Source organism: Notolepis coatsorum (assembly GCF_963971535.1).
Source record: "Notolepis coatsorum genome assembly, chromosome: 3".
Classification (NCBI taxonomy): domain Eukaryota; kingdom Metazoa; phylum Chordata; class Actinopteri; order Aulopiformes; family Paralepididae; genus Notolepis; species Notolepis coatsorum.
In genome coordinates, this window is record NC_140167.1 from 79,852,952 (window position 1) to 79,879,114 (window position 26,163).

Sequence of the window (26,163 nt, forward strand, 5' to 3'; positions counted from 1 at the left end):
CCTCTCTCTCTGCCCCTCTCTCTCTGCCCCTCTCTGCCACTCTCTCCCTCCCCCTCTGCCCATTTCTCTCTCTCCCTCCCCCTGTCCCTATCTGCCCCTCTCTCTCTCCCTCCCCCTTTGCCCCCCCCCCCCCTCTCTCTTTCTGGAAAGCCAAGCTCTGGTTTAAATGAGGCTCTGACCACTCTGCATCTCTCTCTCTCTCTCTGTGTGTGTGTGTGTATAGGAAGAGAGGATGTGTGTGTGTGGGGAGAGAGAGGCATTGTGTGTGTGGGGAGAGAGAGGCAGTGTGTGTGGAGAGAGAGAGAGTGTTGTGTTTTTCTCCGTCAGTGTGGATTGTCTGCTCTCTGCCACAACATGGTCAGCCGGTGAGTAATCATCCTCCCTCTTCATCTCACATGTCTTTGTTAAGTTCAGACTAAACTAATGGACGTTTATGGCTAGAATTCTGAAGCTGTTCAGTTTTAAGATTTGTGAGTAACTGAGTAACTTCAGAATTCTTCTTCCTGTGCCAGGATATGTAACTTTTACTAAATTATTTTGTATTTATTTGTATCTGTACGTGAAAAGGAGTAACTTAATGCTACTTACATATTATTTAACTGATATTAGTCAAAGTCTGTTATTAGTAATAAGTAATAACAGACAGTTATTATTAGTTAAGTATCCTTATGACTAACTCCTGTTGGAAGCAGGACAGACCTGTGAGTCTTCAGCCCTTCTCACCTTTGTTTGTCCTTTTAAATCAGAAACGATCAACTCTAATCTACAAAACCTGTATGGATTCCGGACTCCTTCTGTTTTCTTTAAACGGAACATTCTTGCTTGATGAATCACAGTGCACACTGCATCTAATTCTATCCACTCTGCGTCTATTCTATCCACACTGCTTTATTATATCCAGTCTGCATCTATTCTATCCACACTGCTCTATTATATCCAGTCTGCATCTATTCTATCCACACTGCTATATTCTATCCAGTCTGCATCTATTCTATCCACACTGCTCTATTCTATCCATACTGCATCTATTCTATCCACACTGCATCTATTCTATCCACACTGCATCTATTCTATCCACAGTGAGGAACTAGGACTCTGGTAGAACCACAGTGAGGAACTAAGACTGTGTACATGTCAGTGAATACCACGACCACAACACCAGAGGGAGTTCCACAAATCATGTCCAATCCAGATTTGGCTCAAACAAGGGACTAAACACATTTCTCAATTATGCCACAACTATGTGGAACGCCCTACCCACAGCCGTAGAATAATGTGAATCACTACCCACCTTCAAAACCGCTCTAAAAAAGCACCTACGGGAGGCTGGAATTCGAAACTGGCCCCGGTAAATGTCCAAACCCGACCCCCCCCAATGTACAGTTTCCTCCCCCTCAAATGTATATATCCTCTTTTAGAAACTCTGTCTGTAAATAGACAGTACTGTATATTTGTATATCTTGTATGTCTGGATGTAACAGTACTGTATATCTGTATGTCGTGTATGTCATAAATGTTATGATGAATTGAAAATGGGGGACCCTGACAAGACGAAAGTCTTTCTCTGGTCTGCATCCCCTTAACAATTGTGTGTATTGAGCCATACTGTATTGTACCCATTCTGCAATCTGTTAATACAATTTTCAATCAATCAAAGACTGACTGGTAACAGCTTGTAACTCAGTGATAGAAGACTGACTGGTAACAGCTTGTAACTCAGTGACAGGATCATCAATAGAAGACTGTTTGTCCTTGGAACTAAGATATTTAGATATTGTTCTAAATATTGTATCAGGATTTTCAACTTCATACATGACTCCTTCCCTCCTCCCCCCTTCTCTCCCTCTCCTCCCCCCTGGTCTCCCCCTCCTCCCCCCTGGTCTCCCTCTCCCCCCTCCTCCCCCCTGGTGTCCCTCTCCTCCCCCCTGGTCTCCCCTCTCCTCCCCCCTGGTCTCCCCCTCCTCCCCCCTGGTCTCCCTCTCCTCCCCCCTGGTCTCCCTCTCCCCCCCCTGGTCTCCCCCCTCCTCCCCCCTGGTGTCCCTCTCCTCCCCCCTGGTCTCCCTCTCCTCCCCCCTGGTCTCCCCCTCCTCCCCCCTGGTCTCCCCCTCCTCCCCCCTGGTCTCCCCTCTCCTCCCCCCCTGGTCTCTCCCTCCTCCCCCCTGGTCTCCCCCTCCTCCCCCCTGGTCTCTCCCTCCTCCCCCCTGGTCTCCCCCTCCTCCCCCCTGGTCTCCCCTCTCCTCCCCCCTGGTCTCCCCCCTCCTCCCCCCTGGTCTCCCTCTCCTCCCCCTGGTCTCCCTCTCCTCCCCCCTGGTCTCCCCCCTGGTCTCCCTCTCCTCCCCCCTGGTCTCCCTCTCCCCCCTGGTCTCCCTCTCCTCCCCCCTGGTCTCCCCCCTGGTCTCCCCTCTCCTCCCCCCTGGTCTCCCCTCTCCTCCCCCCTGGTCTCCCCCTCCTCCCCCCTGGTCTCCCCCTCCTCCCCCCTGGTCTCCCCTCTCCTCCCCCCTGGTCTCCCCTCTCCTCCCCCCTGGTCTCCCCTCTCCTCCCCCCTGGTCTCCCTCTCCTCCCCCTGGTCTCCCCCCTGGTCTCCCTCTCCTCCCCCCTGGTCTCCCTCTCCCCCCTGGTCTCCCTCTCCTCCCCCCTGGTCTCCCCCCTGGTCTCCCCTCTCCTCCCCCCTGGTCTCCCCTCTCCTCCCCCCTGGTCTCCCCCTCCTCCCCCCCTGGTCTCCCCTCTCCTCCCCCCTGGTCTCCCCTCTCCTCCCCCCTGGTCTCCCCTCTCCTCCCCCCTGGTCTCCCCTCTCCTCCCCCCTGGTCTCCCCTCTCCTCCCCCCTGGTCTCCCTCTCTTCCCCCCTGGTCTCCCCCCTGGTCTCCCCTCTCCTCCCCCTGGTCTCCCCCTCCTCCCCCCTGGTCTCCCCTCTCCTCCCCCCTGGTCTCCCCTCTCCTCCCCCTGGTCTCTCCCTCCTCCCCCCTGGTCTCTCCCTCCTCCCCCCTGGTCTCCCCCCTCCTCCCCCTGGTCTCTCCCTCTCCTCCCCCTGGTCTCTCCCTCCTCCCCCTGGTCTCTCCCTCCTCCCCCTGGTCTCTCTCTCCTCCCCCTGGTCTCCCCTCTCCTCCCCCCTGGTCTCCCCCCTCCTCCCCCCTGGTCTCCCCCCTCCTCCCCCCTGGTCTCTCCCTCCTCCTCCTGATCATATCCATGTGTCTGCTGCTGCTTGAGGTCATGTCTCCCTGACCGCTGGGAAACAGCAACAGCTACTCAGCCAGTCTGGAGCCTGCTTTCTAACACTGGGTCTGTTAGTCCAGTGGTTCTTAACCTGGGGTCCAGGGCCTTCAAAGGACTCTGCTCTATTCTATCCACTCTGCATCTATTCTATCCACTCTGCTCTATTCTATCCACTCTGCTCTATTCTATCCACTCTGCTCTATTCTATCCACTCTGCATCTATTCTATCCACTCTGCTCTATTCTATCCACTCTGCTCTATTCTATCCACTCTGCTCTATTCTATCCACTCTGCTCTATTCTATCCACTCTGCATCTATTCTATCCACTCTGCATCTATTCTATCATCTATTCTATCCACGCTGCTATATTCGATCCACTCTGCATCTATTCTATCCACTCTGCATCTATTCTATCCACTCTGCTCTATTCTATCCACTCTGCATCTATTCTATCCACTCTGCTCTATTCTATCCACTCTGCATCTATTCTATCCACTCTGCTCTATTCTATCCACTCTGCTCTATTCTATCCACTCTGCTCTATTCTATCCACTCTGCATCTATTCTATCCACTCTGCATCTATTCTATCCACTCTGCTCTATTCTATCCACTCTGCTCTATTCTATCCACTCTGCTCTATTATATCCACTCTGCTCTATTCTATCCACTCTGCTCTATTCTATCCACTCTGCATCTATTCTATCCACTCTGCATCTATTCTATCCACTCTGCTCTATTCTATCCACTCTGCTCTATTCTATCCACTCTGCATCTATTCTATCCACTCTGCTCTATTCTATCCACTCTGCTCTATTCTATCCACTCTGCTCTATTCTATCCACTCTGCATCTATTCTATCCACTCTGCATCTATTCTATCCACTCTGCTCTATTATATCCACGCTGCTCTATTCTATCCACTCTGCATCTATTCTATCCACTCTGCTCTATTCTATCCACTCTGCTCTATTATATCCACTCTGCTCTATTATATCCACTCTGCTCTATTATATCCACGCTGCTCTATTCTATCCACTCTGCTCTATTCTATCCACTCTGCTCTATTCTATCCACTCTGCTCTATTCTATCCACTCTGCTCTATTCTATCCACTCTGCTCTATTCTATCCACTCTGCATCTATTCTATCCACTCTGCTCTATTTTATCCACTCTGCTCTATTCTATCCACTCTGCTCTATTCTATCCACTCTGCATCTATTCTATCCACTCTGCATCTATTCTATCATCTATTCTATCCACTCTGCTCTATTCTATCCACTCTGCTCTATTCTATCCACGCTGCTCTATTCTATCCACTCTGCATCTATTCTATCCACTCTGCTCTATTCTATCCACTCTGCTCTATTCTATCCACTCTGCATCTATTCTATCCACTCTGCTCTATTATATCCACGCTGCTCTATTCTATCCACTCTGCATCTATTCTATCCACTCTGCTCTATTCTATCCACTCTGCTCTATTATATCCACTCTGCTCTATTATATCCACTCTGCTCTATTCTATCCACTCTGCTCTATTATATCCACGCTGCTCTATTCTATCCACTCTGCTCTATTCTATCCACTCTGCTCTATTCTATCCACTCTGCTCTATTCTATCCACTCTGCTCTATTCTATCCACTCTGCTCTATTCTATCCACTCTGCATCTATTCTATCCACTCTGCTCTATTTTATCCACTCTGCTCTATTCTATCCACTCTGCTCTATTCTATCCACTCTGCATCTATTCTATCCACTCTGCATCTATTCTATCATCTATTCTATCCACTCTGCTCTATTCTATCCACTCTGCTCTATTATATCCACGCTGCTCCATTATATCCACGCTGCTCTATTCTATCCACTCTGCATCTATTCTATCCACTCTGCTCTATTCTATCCACTCTGCATCTATTCTATCCACTCTGCTCTATTATATCCACGCTGCTCTATTCTATCCACTCTGCATCTATTCTATCCACTCTGCTCTATTCTATCCACTCTGCTCTATTCTATCCACTCTGCTCTATTCTATCCACTCTGCTCTATTCTATCCACTCTGCTCTATTTTATCCACTCTGCTCTATTCTATCCACTCTGCATCTATTCTATCCACTCTGCATCTATTCTATCATCTATTCTATCCACTCTGCTCTATTCTATCCACTCTGCTCTATTCTATCCACTCTGCTCTATTCTATCCACTCTGCATCTATTCTGTTCACTCTGCTCTATTCTATCCACTCTGCTCTATTCTATCCACTCTGCTCTATTCTATCCACTCTGCTCTATTCTATCCACTCTGCATCTATTCTATCCACTCTGCTCTATTCTGTCCACTCTGCTCTATTCTATCCACTCTGCTCTATTCTGTCCACTCTGCTCTATTCTATCCACTCTGCTCTATTCTATCCACTCTGCTCTATTCTGTCCACTCTGCTCTATTCTATCCACACTGCATCTATTCTATCCACTCTGCATCTATTCTATCATCTATTCTATCCACTCTGCTCTATTCTATCCACTCTGCTCTATTCTATCCACTCTGCTCTATTCTATCCACTCTGCATCTATTCTATCCACTCTGCATCTATTCTATCATCTATTCTATCCACTCTGCATCTATTCTATCCACTCTGCATCTATTCTATCCACTCTGCTCTATTCTATCCACTCTGCTCTATTCTATCCACTCTGCTCTATTCTATCATCTATTCTATCCACTCTGCTCTATTCTATCATCTATTCTATCCACTCTGCTCTATTCTATCATCTATTCTATCCACTCTGCTCTATTCTATCCACTCTGCATCTATTCTATCCACTCTGCATCTATTCTATCCACTCTGCATCTATTCTATCATCTATTCTATCCACTCTGCATCTATTCTATCCACTCTGCATCTATTCTATCCACTCTGCATCTATTCTATCCACTCTGCTCTATTCTATCCACTCTGCTCTATTCTATCCACTCTGCTCTATTCTATCATCTATTCTATCCACTCTGCTCTATTGCATCTATTCTATCCACTCTGCTCTATTCTATCCACTCTGCATCTATTCTATCCACTCTGCATCTATTCTATCCACTCTGCATCTATTCTATCATCTATTCTATCCACTCTGCATCTATTCTATCCACTCTGCATCTATTCTATCCACTCTGCTCTATTCTATCCACTCTGCTCTATTCTATCCACTCTGCTCTATTCTATCCACTCTGCATCTATTCTATCATCTATTCTATCCACTCTGCTCTATTCTATCCACGCTGCATCTCCATTGCTCTTACTCTGGAACAGCATCACAGCATTGTGTCTGAACACCGTCTTGTTGTGGAAACAACCCAAAGCCGGAAGATTGGGGGGAAAAGAGAATCCATATTGCGCTATAATGCTGTGAGTTCTGTGTGAAAAGGGCTACAGATGTAGGCAGACAGTGTTGCTGGTCCGATCCCTGGAGACAGACAGACAGACAGACAGACATTCCTCCTGATAACTGAGTGAGCTGACAGTTTGACATAAACCTGGGATTTTCACTTCCTTTGAAGTTTACCAGACCAACAACTCCTTCAACTCAAACCTGCAGAAAGGAAGGTTGTCACTAGATTAGATTGGTTCCTTTTCCTGGATCCAGTCCCGCGACGCCCGCCTACTCTCAAATGACTTGAATTGCGATGCAGTCCAGTCTGATTATCAGGCTAATCTTATCCCATCCAGAAACTTCTTTCCACAAATATCTGCCCCAGGCTTAGATAGGTGCCAATAGATCACTGTTATAATCAGGAAGGCAACATGTATTGAGAAAGATCCTTTGGTTAATTATTGTGACTTTTTAAATGGAAACATTTATTATTTAAACATAGAATCTGTAATGCTGTCAAACAGCGACTTCTAGGTAAAAGAGCCCCACTTGGTATTGCACTTTGTTTACTTTCTTTGTTTTAGTCTGAGGTGTAGGTTGGAGTTTAGTAACTATACTGTGAATGCCAGACCTCTCTTGGTACAGTCTGAGATGTGGGTTGGAGTTTAGTAACTATACTGTGAATGCCAGACCTCTCTTGGTACAGTCTGAGGTGTGGGTTGGAGTTTAGTAATTTATTATACTGCGAGTTTCTCCAGACCTCACTTGGTAGAGCCTGAAGTGTGGCCAGCAGTAGCAACCCCCCCCCCCCTATTCACACTCAGACCACAACAATAAACAAAGCCTAATAATACCGCATTTAATCCATAGGTTCTAACAGCATTTAACCCATAGGTTCTAACAGTATTCAACCCATAACCAATAGGTTCTAATAGGTTTCATACCTTGTTGCACTGTGTTTTAATGATGCCATGTGCGCACAGAATAAAGACAATGCCTAATTGCCTCTTGGAATGGAATGTAACACATTTCATTCACAAGTTTTGTGTGAATGTATCTGAGGACGTATTTGAACACACCTGACGACCTGGGCTATTGTTATTCTTGTGTGTTGTGTGCTCCTGCTCACAGACCTGGTTGAACGGCGTGCAACCCCGTCCCATGACCAACGCACCACTGCTAACAACATTTAACCCATAGCTTCTAAGAGCCTTTAACCCATAGGTTCTAACAACATTTAACCCATAAGTTCTAACTATTTTTTTTATCCACTTTTTCTCCTTATTTTTCAAAACAAATTCTCCTGTCCCAATTTCGTGATTCCAATTCTTCCCTCCCCTGTCTTGAACGTTGCTAGACTATGCCTCCCACTGGTTGGCTGTAGTGAGGATAGAAGCCTTGCATCACGTGTCCCCTCCGGTACACGAGGAGGCAGCCTGTCGCATCTTTTCACCGCAGCAGCTCGAACTCTCAGTGGCGAGGAGTAATGCGTGGGAGGCTCACGCTGCCCCCGATACTACCTGTCTCTGCTGTACAGGCATCACCCAACCGACATGTAGGAGTCGCTGTCCACAACGTCCAATCCCCACCCACCGGCTTTCCCACCCTCTAACACTGCTGACGGCCGGCCAAGCCGGTAGCAACGCCGAGAGCTGGGCTCGATAACAGCATCTCCTGCGTTAGTGGCGAGCGTCTTGCCCACTGCGCCACTTAGCCGCCCTAAATTCTAACAACATTTAACCCATATGTTCTAACAGCATTTAATCCATAACCCATATGTTCTAACAGCATTTAACCCATAGGTTCTAACAACATTTAATCCATAGGTTCTAACGTCATTTATTACATATAGGTTCTAATAGCATTTAATCCATAGGTTCTAACAACATTTAACCCATAAATTCTAACAACATTTAACCCATAAATTCTAACAACATTTAACCCATAAATTCTAACAACATTTAACCCATAAGTTCTAACAACATTTAACCCATAAGTTCTAACAACATTTAACCCATACATTCGAACAACATTTAACCCATCAATTCTAACAACATTTAACCCATAAGTTCTAACAACATTTAACCCATACATTCGAACAACATTTAACCCATAAGTTCTAACAACATTTAACCCATAAGTTCTAACAACATTTAACCCATAAGTTCTAACAACATTTAACCCATACATTCGAACAACATTTAACCCATAAATTCTAACCACATTTATCCCATTAAACCCCAACAGCATGTGTACACTCACTGTCTGATCTTTATTCTAATGAGTCAAGATAATTCAAATTATCTAAATGATTATTATTTATGTATTTAATATCTCACCAAGAGTAATGCAAACAGGATATTATTATTATTAATTATTAATTATTATTATTATTATTATTATTATTATCATCATTATTATTATATTGTGTGTTTCAGTGTGGAGCACCCTGCTGCAGGCTACAGGAAGATCTTTGAGACCGTGGAGGAACTGAATGAACCCATTCCAGCTGTTGTTACTGGTAGGATACAATTATAATATAATAGTAAACCCAGGGGCGGGGCTAGGGGGTGGCTACTTGGGCTCAAGCCCCGAATGTTTTCTGAAAAGCCATCATTGTTACATGAAAATATGTTTGCACCAGATTTAGCAGAAGCTAATTTCCATCTGGTCTATCCAGCTGCTAACTGTATTTGAGTGAGTTAAGTCTTGGTGTTATGGTAGACTCAGACCTAAGCTTTAAATCACAATCAACAAGTTGACAAACTTAATTCTTCCACCTTAGAAACATAGCTAAAGTACGGCCATTTATAAATCAAAAGGACGCTGAAAACCAGATCCATGCCTTTATCTCAAGCCAACTCGACTACTGTAATGCACTCCTTACCGGCCTCCCGGAAAAATACGATGATAACTATTTTATTGCAATGCACTATTGCATTATTTTATTCTATTTTACTAACTATTTTATTGCACTGCACTATTTTACTTTGTATCAGTGAATCATACACCTGGCCATAAGAGCATTCGGAGCATCTCTGCTCTCCCACTATTGAACTTGGGGGAGCAAAGGTATGCTCTTGCTCCACCACTTTTTGATCATATGAAAAATATGATATATCCCCCCCCAATATATAAATCGAACCATATCTATCGTTATGGTTAACTGAGTTTTATAGTGAAAAGAGCAGCTTTATTGGTCAAGATTGAAGGCTCTATATTGCAGGAAATTGCACGTACAGGTTCATTAAATAAAAAAAAAAAACACCCCTTGCCTGCCCAAAAAAAATTTAAAAAAAAAGGGAAAAAAAGCAAAAAATAAAACGGGCACCTATCTGGGCTAAGCCCCGGATCTCCTACAATCCTAAATCCGCCCTAAAACTATGTAACAACCCATTCCAGCTGTTGTTACTGGTAGGATACAATTATAATATAATAATTAAACTATGTAACAACCCATTCCAGCTGTTGTTACTGGTAGGATACAATTATAATATAATAATAAAACTATGTAACAACCCATTCAAGCTGTTGTTAATGGTAGGATACACATATTAGATACTCATATCTACTTTTTCTCCCCATTTTAAAATTTGTCTCCCTTCCCCAATTTCGTATTGTCCAATTCTACCCTCCTCTGTCTCGAACGTTGTTAGGCCATGCCTCCCACAGGCCGGCTGCAATGTGGACGAAGCCTTACATCACGTGTCCCCTCCGGTACTCGAGGAGGCAGCCGTCGCATCTTTTCACCTGAACAGCGTGATCTCTCAGCGTCGGGGGTCTGCGTGGGAGGGACACGCCGCCCCCGTCGCTTCCTGATTCTACTGCGCAGGCGCACCAACCGACCTGTAGGAGTCGCTGTCCACAACGTCTGAGCAACGCACCCCTAACCCTAACTGGCATGATATATGTCATACATTATAGTTCATGCAGGTTTTGGTGGTTAACACTTTGGATGCCACGGGTCCCGTGGTTTAAAAGCAAGCGACCACCCACTTCAATGATAGAGCACTCGCATTTGTGAACGCATTTACTATATCTTAAATTATGGCTATGTGTCTAATCTGGCCGTCGCTTATCAATGACTTGTTTGCAGTCAACATTGTCGAAACGGATTGTTTTTTAATCGGTTCATTTCCGTTTTATACCATTTTGAAAAACGCTCGTTTCTTGAAACTTTCAGAAGATTCTGTGATAAACGGCCTTTACTGTAATACACAAAACATGTTGTAATTTCTCGGCCTATTTATGAATCGTTTTCAAATAAACGCTAGATTATCGATAGTATATGTGTACTTATGCACGCTATATAAGCGGGCTGAAAAATCGAATCGAATAGGGGGCGGTATTTCCCCAATGGAGCTCAGAGAGCGTTCCAGTGGTAACGGGAGGCTAGATTGATGAAATATGAATGGAAATCGCAAATAAATTAAAAAGAAACGATTAAAAACTAGATTTCTCGCTCCGTGGCACTCAACGGTCGGCATGAAATAACGAGATTCTCGTCCGTGGCACTCAAAGTGTTAAGAGTCAGACACACTTAGTGGTCAGACATTCCTAATAGTTCTTGAGTTCTGCAGCTGCTGGCAGCGGTCCCTGCCCACGGTTGTGGAGTGAATGAATGAATGAATGAGAACTTTATTTAACAGATTGCAGAATGGGTACAATACAGTACGGCTCAATACATACAATTGTTAAGGGGATGCAGACCTGAGAAAGACGTTTGTCTTGTTTCCATCAGGGTCCCCCATTTTCAATTCATATAGACATTTATGACATACACAACATACATGACATTTATGGCATAGGGACATATAGGTATTTAGTACTGATACATTTGTGACATAAGCGGTATTCAAATATACAGTACTGTTACCCCTAGATCCTGACAGAGTATATATATATATATATATATATATATATATATATATATATATAGAGCCTGATGGCCACCGGCACAAAGGACTGAGTCTGTGGCTGAACGTGCTCCTCATAGAGGGGGTAGGTGTTGAGCGCTGTTTGTGTGTGTGGGTCACGAGCAGATAATAGGGACTCTTCAAGTTATCCGTGTAACGAATAACCACTAAACTGCTTACGCAGACATTAACTCATTGGCTGCCAGCTATTAGCCTTATCCTGTGGTAGCTACTGCCACGCTGTAAACGATGGGAGTTAGTCACCTTGTTTGTAGAGCTAAATCTATATTCTATATTATAGCCATGGATACAATACTATAGTCATTTGACATTGAGTTTCTTCCGGTCAAGATGCAAAAAAGAGAATTTTTCCATCCATACGTTCCCGTGTTATACCGTGGTGAATATAAGTATGGTTTTAGAGCGGTCTAGGGTAATTCATGAAATGCTTAGTTATGGCAGTATACGTCGATTCCATTGTACACGTTGCCATGTCTTGCCTGTATACACTATTATCCCGAAATCAAGTCTAGATCATAGCTATTATGTTCCATCATGAATGCATGAAAGGGGGGGGGGGGGGGGGGGGGGGCGGTTGTCAGTAACGGCATTCGCATTGAACACTAAAAACGGTTATCAGCCCGATCGCTATGAAAGCATTGCAGGGTCAAGCTAAAATGTATGTCAAATCGCCCTTACCTGTGGCCGGGAGTAATCCAAAAAGAATATTCCAATTGTTTGATCGCCATCTGGTATATCCAATGTCTATTTGCTCGACGGCATAATTCACCACAACATATGGATCGGAGATATTTGACGCAAAGAATGTAACCCGAGACTTGGAGCCGTCCCACAGAGAAAGATACAAGGGTAGAAAGGGTGCTCGATACCACCGTGATGAGGCCGGTATTGCACCTAGGCATTCTCAATGCGATTCCCAATGTTAACCCCGAGTCCGTGTGCCTGTAATGAATAGAAATATTGAATAAAATAAATAATGATCAAATAACGTATATATACGTGGTTGGCGTGGTTGGCGTTCAATGAGTTAAGGAGAAGGGGGGAAATAAACAACACAAAACAACCTTTACAGGTGGAAGCCTCAAAAGTGAGTATTTAAGAAAATAAATCAAGTCCAAAAAACAGGACAACACTCAATAAAGAGGTATAGTAGAAAAAGAAATAAGCCACAAAGGCACCTCCTAATAAAGGAGTTTATATTGAAAACGTAAAACAATAAACCTCCACTAAGGGGGTTTATGTGCCGTAGGGGGCAAAGACAGTTCCAAAATAAACACAACCATAAAAGGTTCAGCCTCTATAAAACAAAGTGTAGAATAAAGCCAGTAGCCCAAAACAAGAATGGCTACAAATAAAGGCTCAATTCTGAATAAAGGCTCAATTCTGAATAGGGCAGAGATCAGCACTACACTTCAATATAACAAGCGTGACCAGAAGGATAGCCAACACTAGGAAATGAAAAAGCAGCTAACACTGCGAGATTCAAACTTAAATACTCAGCTTTACCATAGGCACAGGTGCACTGAATCAGGTGCAATCAACCCACACACCCGCCGACCCATGAGGCAATTAACCACAGAGACCAGTGATTGACAGCTATCCCTCACAGGAGACGAAATAGACAGCTGTCCCTCACAGAAAGGTGAAATAAAGCAAAAACCATGACAGTAGGACGGGTTCTCCAGGATAGTGACCAGCTTTCTTCTCATCCTCCTCTTTGCCACCACCTCTAGTTTGACCAGCTCGACTCCCACAACAGAGCTAGCCTTCCTCACCAGCTTGTTCAGTTTGTTGGTGTCTCTTGAGTTGATGTAGCCCCCCCAGCGTACCACAGCATAGAAGAAGAAGCTGGCTACTACAGACTGGTAAAACGACTGTAGCAGTCTATTGCAAACATTGAAGGGCCTGAGTCTCATCAGGAAGAACATCCTGCTCTGTCCCTTCCTGTAGAGGGCCTCTGTGTTGTCCGACCAGTCTAATATGTTTTTCAGGTGAACTCCAAGGAACTTATATGTCTCCACCACCTCCACCTCATCCCCCGGATGGTGATGGGAGTCAGGGGGGCCTCTTCTTGCCTCTCTGGAAGTCCACCACCAGCTCCTTGGTTTTACTGGTGTTGAGTTGGAGGTGGTTGCTGTCGCTCCACCCCACAAAGCTCTCCACCATGGTTCTATACTCATTGTCGTTAGTGATGTAACTTACAATGGAGGAATCGTCAGAGAACTTCTGCAGGTGTCATGTACCTGAGTTGTATCAGAAGTTGGAGGTTTAGAGGGTGAACAGGAAGGGTGACAGCACAGTTCCTTGGGGGGCAGATAGTCAGTGATCCAGGCCAGCAGATTAACAAGCCTATTTTTAACCTCTTAACAGTCCTGCAGATTTTGCATAAAATGCCTGTCGATTGCATACCCAAAGTAATTTGAAAGCTATTCTTGAACCATTTATAGCACATGCATGAGTCTGGCCTCTTTTGAAAGGAAACATTCTGAATTATCTTCCACAACAGGAGGAATCACTCTGAGTGCTACTATAATAGAGTTACAGAGGTTTGAACACACTGAAATAATATATATATATATTTTTTTACTTACATCTGAATTATTTTACAAACGGATGCCTGCGAGTTCCAGCTGAGAGGTATTAGCTGGAAAACGCACTGGGTCCATAGCCTGAAGTCATATCTAGTACAGGTCCAAAGTTGATAACAATACCACAGAAAATTTGTGTTTTACACATGTTTTTCTAATGGTATGTAATCTGTATGTTTATCCAAAATGGCCATTGGCACCAATGTATTCGCACAAGTCTTCTCGAGTCTTTCGCCAGAGAAAAAAACATGTATATCCTGGGAAATATACCTCACATTCGTATCGTCATTTCCCGAATTTCAATCATTTGCACCGTCAGATGTGATTGGTCCGGTCACCGGGAGGTGAAACCAGAGGTGGTCACTTTTCTTCGAAAAGCTGTTTGGTCTTATAACCCGAAATTGGAAGCATGTAATAGGCCAAGTAGGGTGTCATTGTAGCTTTCAACCGATGTGACAATAACACAGCGTGACGCCGACAGACAGGGCACATTGCAGGCGTAGTAAAGGAGCAGTTGTTTTGTTATGGTGAAGTCTGCTGACCTGAGCTGTGTGTGTGTTTCTTGCAGGGGCGTCATTTTGGTATGGCAAGGTATGGCACTCGCCATACCTTGGCAAATAAAAATGTAAAACAAATTATTATTATTATTACAATTTATGTTGATTTAGAATTTGAATGTCAACATTATGAACGAAGCTTCGAACTATTCGGTACAGCCCTAGCATGTTTTGATATTGTCAATTATCTCACTTTTACTAGGTGACTTTTACTGTGACTAACTGAAATTTGGCCAAAAAAAAGGAAAATGGACATAGGGAAATGTTTTAATCAAAGGGCAGCAGAGACAAGTGATACAGGGACACAGGTAAGGTCTGGCTTAGTGATTATAATAGTGCAGTTCAGCATTCAGTAACCCATACTTTTTGTGAATGTGTTTTTGATACTACATTCTGTTGAACACACACCTCAAAACCGTACCTAAGGAAAATTGGCTCAATTGCAAGAAAAGTAATAGACAGTTATGATATTACATTCTGCATAATTCGTATGCAAAATATTGTGGTTCCCTGCTTTAGTCTGTTGACACATTTCTATACTAAAAATGCTTGTGTAGTCCTGTGTCATACCTAAATGTCATATAACGGAGGGTTATGTATATAACCCAGTTCTGTGAGTTATGGTGCGCTCAGCACCTAGTTGCATATATCTCGCTTCAGCGTATATACAATGAATAAAAAATTCCACCATGTACCTTTACATGCCAGCATTCATCTGACCACACCCCCATCCGCTTACCTTCATAAGCAGGGGTGGGGCCACACACTCATCTCCTTCCCAACAAATTTCACCACAATGAAAAATCAAGGGCCGCAGCGGCGTCCTAGGTGCTGAGCGCACCATAACTCACAGAACTGGGTTATATACATAACCCTCCGTTCTGTAGCGTTATGGCTTCGCTCAGCACCTAGTTGCATAACAGGAGCTGAGCGGGAGCCATAGCCCGACAAATACACCCCGCTGAGGCCCCCCACAACCATCAGACCGGGGAGGACCGAGCCCCCCCGACCCTCCCTAATGGAGGATACCCCCCCTATTGGAGGTTCACGGGAGGGCGACGGATCCGACCGTGCGAAGAGGCACTCTAGCAACTCAACGCACAGGGTGAGCAGACCGTGGCTTGACCCCACGACTACACACACGCACAACCCGCATGCCACCAGGGAACGAACGGAAGGAACAACCTCGTTACTGCCCCCAAAAACACGGGGTCAAGAGCAACCCTAACCCCGTGGCAAGGCCGTAGCAGCGGAGCGCGAAGGAAGACCCAGTCCCACTGAAGGGACTGGATCCCCTGGAAAAAAGGGGGCCTGGAGAGGTCAATGACGCCAGGCATCAAGACCCCACCAGGTGGTCACTTAGTGGCACCGCCCCCCACATCGCCAGCGTATTCGGATAGTGCCCCTCCAAGAGCGGGCCCTTTCCCCCAAATAGCACACCGCCTGGCACACTGACTCTGAAACACAGGCAGTCAGCATGGCCGTAAGCACTCAAAAGGTTAACCAATGGAAGCAGGCAGCGCACCGGGGAAACCAGGCAGCAGGCTGTAACCTGAGCCTGGAGCACTGCGGACGAGACGGGCGCCAAAGGAGTCAGCTGAAAACAGCCCCCCCGGCGGAAGGGGCATATGCTGGCGTTGTTGATCACCATGACAAAGCCTCCATTAAAAAAAAACCACCCAGAGGGGTCGAGGCAGAGAAGGCTTACATGATTGGCAGACGTCATGAACGTGCAGGGGCACACTCAACCGGGTAACCCGGGAGTTGACTCTGCTCCAACACACCAGGGAATCAACCACCCTCGTGGGACAGACGGTGGTTGTTCCTATAACCCCCCCCAAGAAAAAACTCAAACACACTTGCGGGTATACACTGGCTATACCGCAGTACAAGTGTTTCATTTTTCAAAAAAGGGTTATCCCAGGCCTACGGTATCAACGAAACTTTACTTCGGACCGGGCCCGGCGGCACGGGAAGCACAGGGTTACCAGAGGAGGTCCAAGACCACCCCAACAGCCCCCTCTTCGCCATGTGTGAGAGAGGAGCGAAAAGAATGGAGAACCAGCCCTAAGCACACCGCACTTGGTATTCCCAGGCGGTCTCCCAACCAAGTACTAACAAGGACCGAACCTGCTTAACTTCCGAGATCGGACGAGATCGGGCGTGTACAGGTTGGTATGGTCGTAAGCCATTACGATAGTGCAGAGTACAACATGTACCCAACAAAGGGTCTCCATAATGCCTAACCCTGTGACACCCGGACCGACCCGGCATTTTCCCCCCGAAAAAAGCACAAGTCCCTCAGGGTACCAGAACAGCAGATCTGCATCCGCGGCGGACAACGGGTTAACTGACCTGGACCGCATGACCAGACCAGTCCCGTGTCCCTAACCACGCTGACATGCCCACTCCAGGATCTATTCCGTTAACATCCCCCAGATATGAACGAGAATTCATCGAGACAACTAGTAAACTGGCGCTCGGAAGAGACAAAACTCCATCCCAGTTGCCCCTATAAAAACGCTGTTTTAACAAGCAACCAAGGCGCGCACTTAGCCCCTGCGTGATTCTTTAACAGAAACACACCGAGCCAGCACTATGTATGCGTCGAGACCCAAACACATCAATGGATAGTCTAGCAAGACACCCAAACATTGTTCCTCCAAGTCGCCTGGGAGAACGACACGGAGCCGTCGTGCTTCATGTACCTTCCTCTTTTTATTCAAAAAAGAAAGAACACAGACTGACATGAATCCCACGTGACGCAGTTGAGGGTAAAAATTGTTTACATTTTTACATCCCACCACCCTCACCATAGGGAGGAGACGGAAATCCCCAGAGAGACTTCCCACGCGAGCTGTATAGATTGAAAAGAATATATTGCAACATTGAGCTATGTAATATTTGGGTTAGGGCTCTCCGAGGAGGAGGCACTGAACCAATACACACTCAATAATCGAATTGAATTGAATACACACACAATAGAGCAGAACTCCTTTTTGAAGTTCTACTCACCTTGACAATCTGAGGAGGAGGCTCCCTCACAGGGAAGGAGAGTCCGAACTCACAGAAGGCCCGAGGAGGAGCTTCGTGAGGAGGAGCTCTGACAACTCCCTGAAACAGATCCATAACATGGACCTGAACAACTCACGGAAGTCTTACCAACAGAGACGCGCACAGTGACGTACTCCATGGCGGGGGAATTTCTGCGGTGCACACGCCCAATCTTCCAGGGCGTGGGACCAGGAAACTCCCCCCCCCCCCCCCCCCCCCCCTCTTACCCTGTAACGTGCCGAACAGCAACGTGACAGGAACCTTGAAGGACAGGAGGTTTTAATCCCTGACCAATCAGAAAAGGGAAGGAAAGGATTACCAGTTCACCCCTTTACGACCCCACACCCATGATACGATGTAATGACAAATAGAGCATGACACAGTCATATTCTACTACATGAAGTAACAGCTTCACATAGCTCATGCGCTAACCTGCTATCTGATTTTTACTAAGGAAAAAACACAGAATAGAGAGGGCCCCTTTAAGAGCCCCGGTACCAGACTTACACATGTGCTTCTGTGGCCAAACCTAACCCAGTTGTAGATCACAAGACACACACAACCCTTTATCACAACAAAAAATGGCAAGTACACTCTTGCTACAGAGGAACGCCGTTTTTCATAACGAGAGAATACAGAATCCTCGATTATGTATCGGCCACAGGCCTTGCTAACCACACACGATAAACGACCAAACAATCTTTTCTTTAGGAAAATATAGTTTCTCAAGCGGTTAGCACAACCCCAGCAATTAAGCTAAGGGTTACATCATATCCCCACAAACACAGTGACACAATATATTGTAAACAACATGTCTGAGAGGAGGGTGGGGAAGCCCCAGGGAAACCGGGGGGATCACCCCTCCTACCTTACCCTTGATACGGCCAAGTTGAACAGGTAACCCTGTTAATATGTGAACACTGTTCATTATCATTACAGGCTGAGAAAAGAATTCATTCTTCACTCATATGTCACTAAGCATAGCTTTATAGGTTAATTAACCCCCTTAGTTGTGAGTTCACGGTACATGAACACACATGTTCTCAACACAACTAACCAGATCATTTTTACACATGTAAAACAACAACCCTATTTCTATGGAGAGAGAAGATATACCAGTGACAAGACAATTCACACACAACACACGTCGTATCCTCAATGTATTGCAGCAACACCCGTTTTGGAAAACATCGTTATTACAAAACATTTAGAAGAGAAGGAAAGAAGTGTTTAAGGTCCGGTCGGGACCTTCCTATCCTGAGCGCAGGCCAAGCGAACTGCAATCTGGCTAACGGGGCACCGAAGTTTGAACACAGCATCCCTGTGTTGACGACGAGGGCAGCGTCGCTGCGCCACCCAGCCGCTACGGTTCTCCATGTTGACGCAGTCCTCGCTGGCAGGGCTCCCGGTAGGTTCGACTAACATCCTCTGTCAAAGATGACGTCGTAGTCAGAGTGTTTAAGGCATGTTATAGTCACAGAAAACGTTCAACAGTGTAGCATTAAGCTAACAGCCATTCGGCTGATAGCAACAAGCTAACGTTTACTAGCCTGGTAAACACAGCGAGCTAACGCCGCAGCTAACAGCTGCGCAGCTAACAGCTGACTGGCTAACACAGTAGTCCACAACTAGCACGCAAGCTAAGCAGCTATCACCTGAACTGTACACAATGACATAACCAGCCACACTTCAGACAGGCCGCTGTCCCAGTCCCTCCCCTAAGAGGGGAAAAGAAAAAGAACGTCAGAACACAGTTTTCAACGGTGATCCAGACATCAGCGGGGCCAGCACAATTCCCATGTCGGGCTGCAGCCGGTTTTGAGCATGGAACTCCCGATAAAGAAGATCCTATGCCCACATTTCCTCGTTAGGGTATACTTTCATTTGTATATGAAAGATGGGGCCTGCACGGGACAGAGAAGCATCCGCTCGAGAATCCTGGGATCACCAGGACCTAGTCGCGGCCCACTAGATTAACCATCATGGGCGTCAGACCGCCGTTTAAGCCGAGCAGAGGACCCTAGCCTGGAGTCGGCGTTTCGTAAATTGTCACTAACCCCCACAGCATCAACAACAACCAGATCTTGCAAGCAAAACAGTACGTACCCAACCTGGAAACAACCGCTTCTCACAACAGTCGGTGCGTCCTACAGTCCAGCTGTGTTGCCGGAGGGCAACCCCATCCAGCCGCAGCAAGGAGGACTGTAGCTGGGAAGCATGTCAGCGGCGTGAGCTCCTAATACGAAAAAGCTGTTGAAGGTCGGAACGATCCAGACACTCCAGTAACGAAGACAATATCGCCGTATTTTCTCGAAAATAGTGAGAGAAAATAAAGATATGATGTCAACGTATCTCCTTGTTCTTCTGTTTTCCTTTCCTCAGACTAAATATTTTTCTCCACGTCAAGTGGGCATATAGCAGGCACTTCCTTGTGGATGAAATTTGAGAAGGAGATGAGTGTGTGACCCCACCCCTGCTTATGAAGGTAAGCGGATGGGGGTGTGGTCAGATGAATGCTGGCATGTAAATGTACTTGGTGGAATTTTTTATTCAGTGTATATACGCTGAAGCGAGATATATGCAACTAGGTGCTGAGCGAAGCCATAACGCTACAGAACTGAATTGTATAGAAACAACTCACCAAAAGTGACTATTGCACAACTGATTTGACAAAGAATATCCACCAAGGGGGGGAAACCCCCCCTTCACCCCACCCCCCCTCCTCGCCATACCTTGCCTTTCACTGAAATGACGCCACTGATTTCTTGTCTCATATATTGTTTGTGTTTAGGTTCCTTTCCATCATGGCTCGGAGGCAGTCTGTTGCGAATGGGTCCTGGTTTATTCGAGGTGGGGGCGGAGCCTTTCTACCACCTGTTTGACGGACAGGCCCTCCTGCACAAGTTTGATCTGAAGAATGGACATGTGACCTACTACAGGAAGTAAGTACAGTCATGTGACCTACTACAATGAAACTATAAAAGAAGGAAGGGTCATTATGTCACTGTGTAGTGTGTGAACACACATTGGTGTGTGGAAACTTTCAGTTTGGTCGACATTGAGTTGAATGGGATCAGCCGTCTGCTCGTTTATGTAATTTAAACAGAATCATCTGCAATTTGTTACAAGTTTCTTCAAGTTTCTTTATTAGTTGTCATACAGAAGTACAGAATACTTTTATACAAAATGCTTCTTTCTGTTACGCTCCAGAGACTGTGCTAGACAAAAATAGATAAGTATAAAATAAAATAAGTATAGCAAGTATAAAATAGAAGTCAAGTACGTAGACACAAGTGTTCAGTATGTACATATATACAATGTTCAATGCAGAGTAGAAGTAACTGAGTTACCATACAATATACTATACAATATACAATATACTATACAGTGCAAAGCAGAAATGGGATGAGGTACAATTTAGGTACAGTTTACAGTAAGGTGTAATGAGGTATGGGTTGTAGTGCAAATTCTTTACCAATAAATATAAAGTGTGTTTAGGTGTTCTAAAGTGTGTAAAGTGGGTGCTGCAGTGAGTTGTTTGTTTAAAGTGAGTGTGTGGATGTGTGTGCTGTGAGTGCATTTGATGGTTGTTACATAGTGTTATTGTTCGTTGAGCATCCTGATGGCCTGGGGATAGAAGCTTCTTCTGTGTATCTCTGTACTTGCCATGAGACTCCGGTATCGCTTGCCTGACCGCAGCAGTTCAAAGAGACAGTTGTTTTGGTGGCTGGAGTCTTTGATAATTCTCTTAGCCTTACCCATGCACCGCTTGTTGTAAATGTTCTGGAGAGTGGGTTACAACGTTTGATATATTGGTTGATGTATATTTCCTCAAATAGCTTGTATATTTATAATTTTAATACAGGCTTCAATAGAACTGGCACCAAACAGAGCATAGCACGCTGGTATTCTGATGCGATGACCCTTCATTCTGTTATAGTTTTATTGACCTACTACAGGAAGAGGTCAGATCAAAGTAAATGTTGAAACCTGGCTGGATAGTTGTTGTTGTTGTTACTGACCGTGACGGGTCATGAATCATGATCAGACACTAGAAACGCAGCTGTGAGTGTTGCTAGGATTACAAGGACAACGCTGGTTGCTAAGCAACACAAAGTTTGACAGGAGGATGACATCAACATGCGGCTAAAGTAGAGGAGGGGGAGACACTCAGGAGGAGACACTGAGGAGGAGACACTGAGGAGGAGACACTGAGGAGGAGACACTGAGGAGGAGACACTGAGGAGGAGACACTCAGGAGGAGACACTGAGGAGGAGACACTGAGGAGGAGACACTGACCTGCTGGAGGAGACACTGAGGAGGAGACACTGAGGAGGAGACACTGAGGAGGAGACACTGAGGAGGAGACACTGAGGAGGAGACACTCAGGAGGAGACACTGAGGAGGAGACACTGAGGAGGAGACACTGACCTGCTGGAGGAGACACTGAGGAGGAGACACTGACCTGCTGGAGGAGACACTGAGGAGGAGACACTGAGGAGGAGACACTCAGGAGGAGACACTCAGGAGGAGACACTGAGGAGGAGACACTGAGGAGGAGACACTGAGGAGGAGACACTCAGAGGAGACACTGAGGAGGAGACACTCAGGAGGAGACACTGAGGAGGAGACACTCAGAGGAGACACTGAGGAGTAGACACTGAGGAGGAGACACTGAGGAGGAGATACTGACCTGCTGGAGGAGACACTCAGGAGGAGACACTGAGGAGACACTGAGGAGGAGACACTGACCTGCTGGAGGAGACACTGAGGAGGAGACACTGAGGAGGAGACACTGAGGAGGAGACACTGAGGAGGAGACACTCAGGAGGAGACACTGAGGAGGAGACACTGAGGAGGAGACACTCAGGAGGAGACACTGAGGAGGAGACACTGAGGAGGAGACACTGACCTGCTGGAGGAGACACTGAGGAGGAGACACTGACCTGCTGGAGGAGACACTGAGGAGGAGACACTGAGGAGGAGACACTGACCTGCTGGAGGAGACACTGAGGAGGAGATACTGAGGAGGAGACACTGACCTGCTGGAGGAGACACTGAGGAGGAGACACTCAGGAGGAGTGAACCGCTAGACTCGCCTGACCAAGAAAACTGCGCCCGGAGACATTTGAATGTAACACCGTGTGCACTGGAAAAAAGGTTTCGAAGGGTGGGCGATACTGCCACCTACCCGGATGCGGACGGTATTGCACTTTAGTGATCTCAGAGTGATTCCCTATGTGAATGAATAAAAATATCGAATAAAAGAAATAACGGTGAAAACCCCGACTATACTCGGTTCTGGTGCTGAACGGTTGGCGAGTTAACCCGACTTTCCTCGTGAAAGGCGCTATATAAAACTAAGTTATTATTATTATTATTATTATCTTTAATATAAATTTTATACAAATGTAGAACGTTTTCCTATTCTCAACGGTACTCAAGTCATTCCTTTTGTTCTTGTTGTGTGTTTACTGTGTAGGTTTGTGAAGACGGATGCATACATACGAGCCATGGCAGAGAACAGAGTGGTCATCACTGAGTTTGGCACGGCAGCGTACCCTGACCCCTGTAAAAACATCTTCTCCAGGTAACCCCTTAGCCCCTGACCCCTGTAAAAACATCTTCTCCAGGTAACCCATGACCCTTAGCCCCTGACCCCTGTAAAAACATCTTCCCCAGGTAACCCATGACCCTTAGCCCCTGACCCCTGTAAAAACATCTTCTCCAGGTAACCCCTGACCCTTAGCCCCTGACCCCTGTAAAAACATCTTCTCCAGATAACCCCTGACCCTTAGCCCCTGACCCCTGTAAAAACATCTTCTCTAGGTAACCCATGACCCTTAGCCCCTTACCCCTGTAAAAACATCTTCTCCAGGTAACCCATGACCCTTAGCCCCTGACCCCTGTAAAAACATCTTCTCTAGGTAACCCATGACCCTTAGCCCCTTACCCCTGTAAAAACATCTTCTCCAGGTAACCCCTGACCCTTAGCCCCTGGCCCCCATACAACATCTTCTCTAGGTAACCTCTGACCCCTGTAAAAACATCTTTTCTATGTAACCTCTGACCCCCATAAAAACATCTTCTTTAACACATTGTCCGCCAAGAACGGTGTAAGTCGTTATTGCCCGCCATGCGTTGAACGCCAACAACGGCGTAAATCGTTTTTGAGATCAATATAAAAAAAATTCGCCATGGCATTCATAATTCATCCAGCCTCCCTCCGGACTGCAGCGGCACCCTGTCTGAGATTGCAACGCCTCAATACCGCCGCCTGGTGGATGGTCGGGCGAGTTACACTCACGTCAAACCGGAAGTGGCGGTCGGTGCATCGAGGAAATCCCTCCGGCAGTCATATCTTGTTACGGGACCCCAGACAAACACTCTAGTGCATTTGGATCGCTTTCGAAACGCAATAATCGATATGATTTCGGCGTTTATTGCGCCATACAAACCGGAAATGGATCTAGGAGATTGGCGTCAAATAATTGGGATCTTTTTCCTCCAGTCTCATCGGCGAACGGTAAGAGGACACTAACGTTATTTTCAGCCCGATTGTCCATTTCCTTGTTTGCAATCAGTCTGATCAATATATCAACCCATACTAAATAAAGCCGTTACTGACGATCAAGGAATTATAAACGACCCCCCCCCCCCCCTTTCCTTCACGCATGATGAAGCATAATGTATACCGATCATATACATTTGAATTTTTTAATATAGCGTGTATAGGAAAGAAATGCCAATCGATAATCTATCATATGCGTCAGGGCCTATAACTAGCGTTTTTGGAATTACAGCAGAAATATACTTATATTCTCGAAGGTATTAACACAACAATATATGAATGAAAAAATATAACATTCCCACATCCGGAACGATAGATAATCGATGTTGAATGGGCCATAGTAATGTCAATATAGCAATACAATTTTAAAAGTTATAGCCCTGCAAAGAAGGTAAACATCTCCATAGGGTTACAGTGCTGGCAGACTGGGTACAATGATGGGCACAACCTCTGAACCCAGGTTAGGTATTCAGTGTTACATCCCCTGGCCTGGAGTGACAGAACAGTGTGAATGGACTTTTAACTAGGATGAGGTGCAAATACATTTAGAGAGGAGAGGAGGAGGGAGGAGAAGAGGAGGAGGAGAGGAGGGGAGAGGAGAGGAGGAAAATAGGAGATGAGAGGAAGAAGAGAGGAGGGGAGAGGAGAGGAAATAAAGTTTAACGTTAGCAAAACACAAAATATTTAGGTGAAATGCAATTTCCCCATTAACTCATTGACCACCGGGGATTAGCCTCATCCTGTAGTAGCTACCGCCACCGCTGTAAACGATGGGAGTCGCTCACCTTGTTTGCAGGGCTATAACTATTTAAATATTATAGCTATGGATGCAATACTATGGCCCATTTGACATCGAGTATCTATCGTTCAAGATGTGAAAAAGGAATATTTTTTCCATCCATACATTCCCATTTTATACCTATATATACTTTATATATATATAGTAATAGGCCGCAACGCATATTATACTTAATCCATTGGCATTTCGTCCCTATACAATAAAAAATTCAAATGCATATGATCGGTATATTATGTTCCATCATGCATGCATGAAAGGGGGGGGGGGGGGGGGGCGTTTCTGATGCATTGATTGTCAATAACGGCATTCGTTAGTACAACAGAATACGCTGATCAGGGCGATGGCTATGAAAACAATGCACAACCAAGCTGAAATTTACGTTAAATTGCTCTTACCAGGGGCGGTCGGGTGGCGTAGCGGAGATTGCGCTCATCACCAATGCAAGAGGCTGCGGTCTCGACTCCCGGAGTCAGCATTGCCTGCGGCTTGGGCCGGTCGTCATACTAACTCGTTTGGCTGAGTTAGCGAGAGGGAAGTCGTGGGTGGGAATCTGGCGTTGTGGACAGCGTTGCCTACAGGTCAGGTCTGGGCGCCTGCTCAGCGAAAGGCAGGATGTGGTGAAGGCAGCGTGACCTCCCACGCGTTACACTTCACCAATGAGAGTCCTCGCTGCCAGGTGAAAAGAGAGCCGCTGGCTCTCTGTTGTGTCGGAGGAAGCATGTGGTAGACTTCAGGGTTCCCTTGTACCGACCAGTAGGGGGAACATGCGCACAATGACCAGGTAGTGGAGGGGGGGAATTGGTATAACGACTAAATTGGGATGGGGAGAAAAGCATAGGAAATCAGGCAGAGAAAAAGAGGATACAAAATTTATAAAAAATTGCTCTTACCTGTGGCCGGTGAGATTCCAAAAAGAATATTCCAATTATTTGATTGCCATCTGCTAGATTGTATGTCCATTTGGGCCACGACTAGGAGTGGAACGGTTCACAAAATCTACGGTTCGGTTCGTATCACGGTCTTGGCGTCACAGTTTTCGGTTCGGTTCGATATACGTTGTTTTAATTTTTTTTTTA

General features: G+C 45.8%; 1 protein-coding gene across 3 annotated transcripts in view; it reads left to right on the forward strand.

Moving 5' to 3' along the window:
* Positions 1 to 26,163, forward strand: part of LOC311226180 (retinal Mueller cells isomerohydrolase-like) — a 43,609-nt gene that overhangs the window by 2,435 nt on the left and 15,011 nt on the right. Inside the window, exons 1-4 of one of the 3 annotated variants that reach the window (XM_084311552.1) lie at positions 235 to 365; positions 9,019 to 9,101; positions 20,508 to 20,658; positions 23,200 to 23,307. In XM_084311552.1, coding sequence (XP_084167678.1) covers positions 355 to 365; positions 9,019 to 9,101; positions 20,508 to 20,658; positions 23,200 to 23,307 — 353 coding nt within the window. In that variant the 5' untranslated portion in view covers positions 235 to 354. Of the gene's footprint in view, positions 1 to 234; positions 366 to 9,018; positions 9,102 to 10,051; positions 10,058 to 20,507; positions 20,659 to 23,199; positions 23,308 to 26,163 lie in introns of those variants that run through there. The other 2 variants (XM_084311554.1, XM_084311553.1) reach the window with 2 other exon arrangements.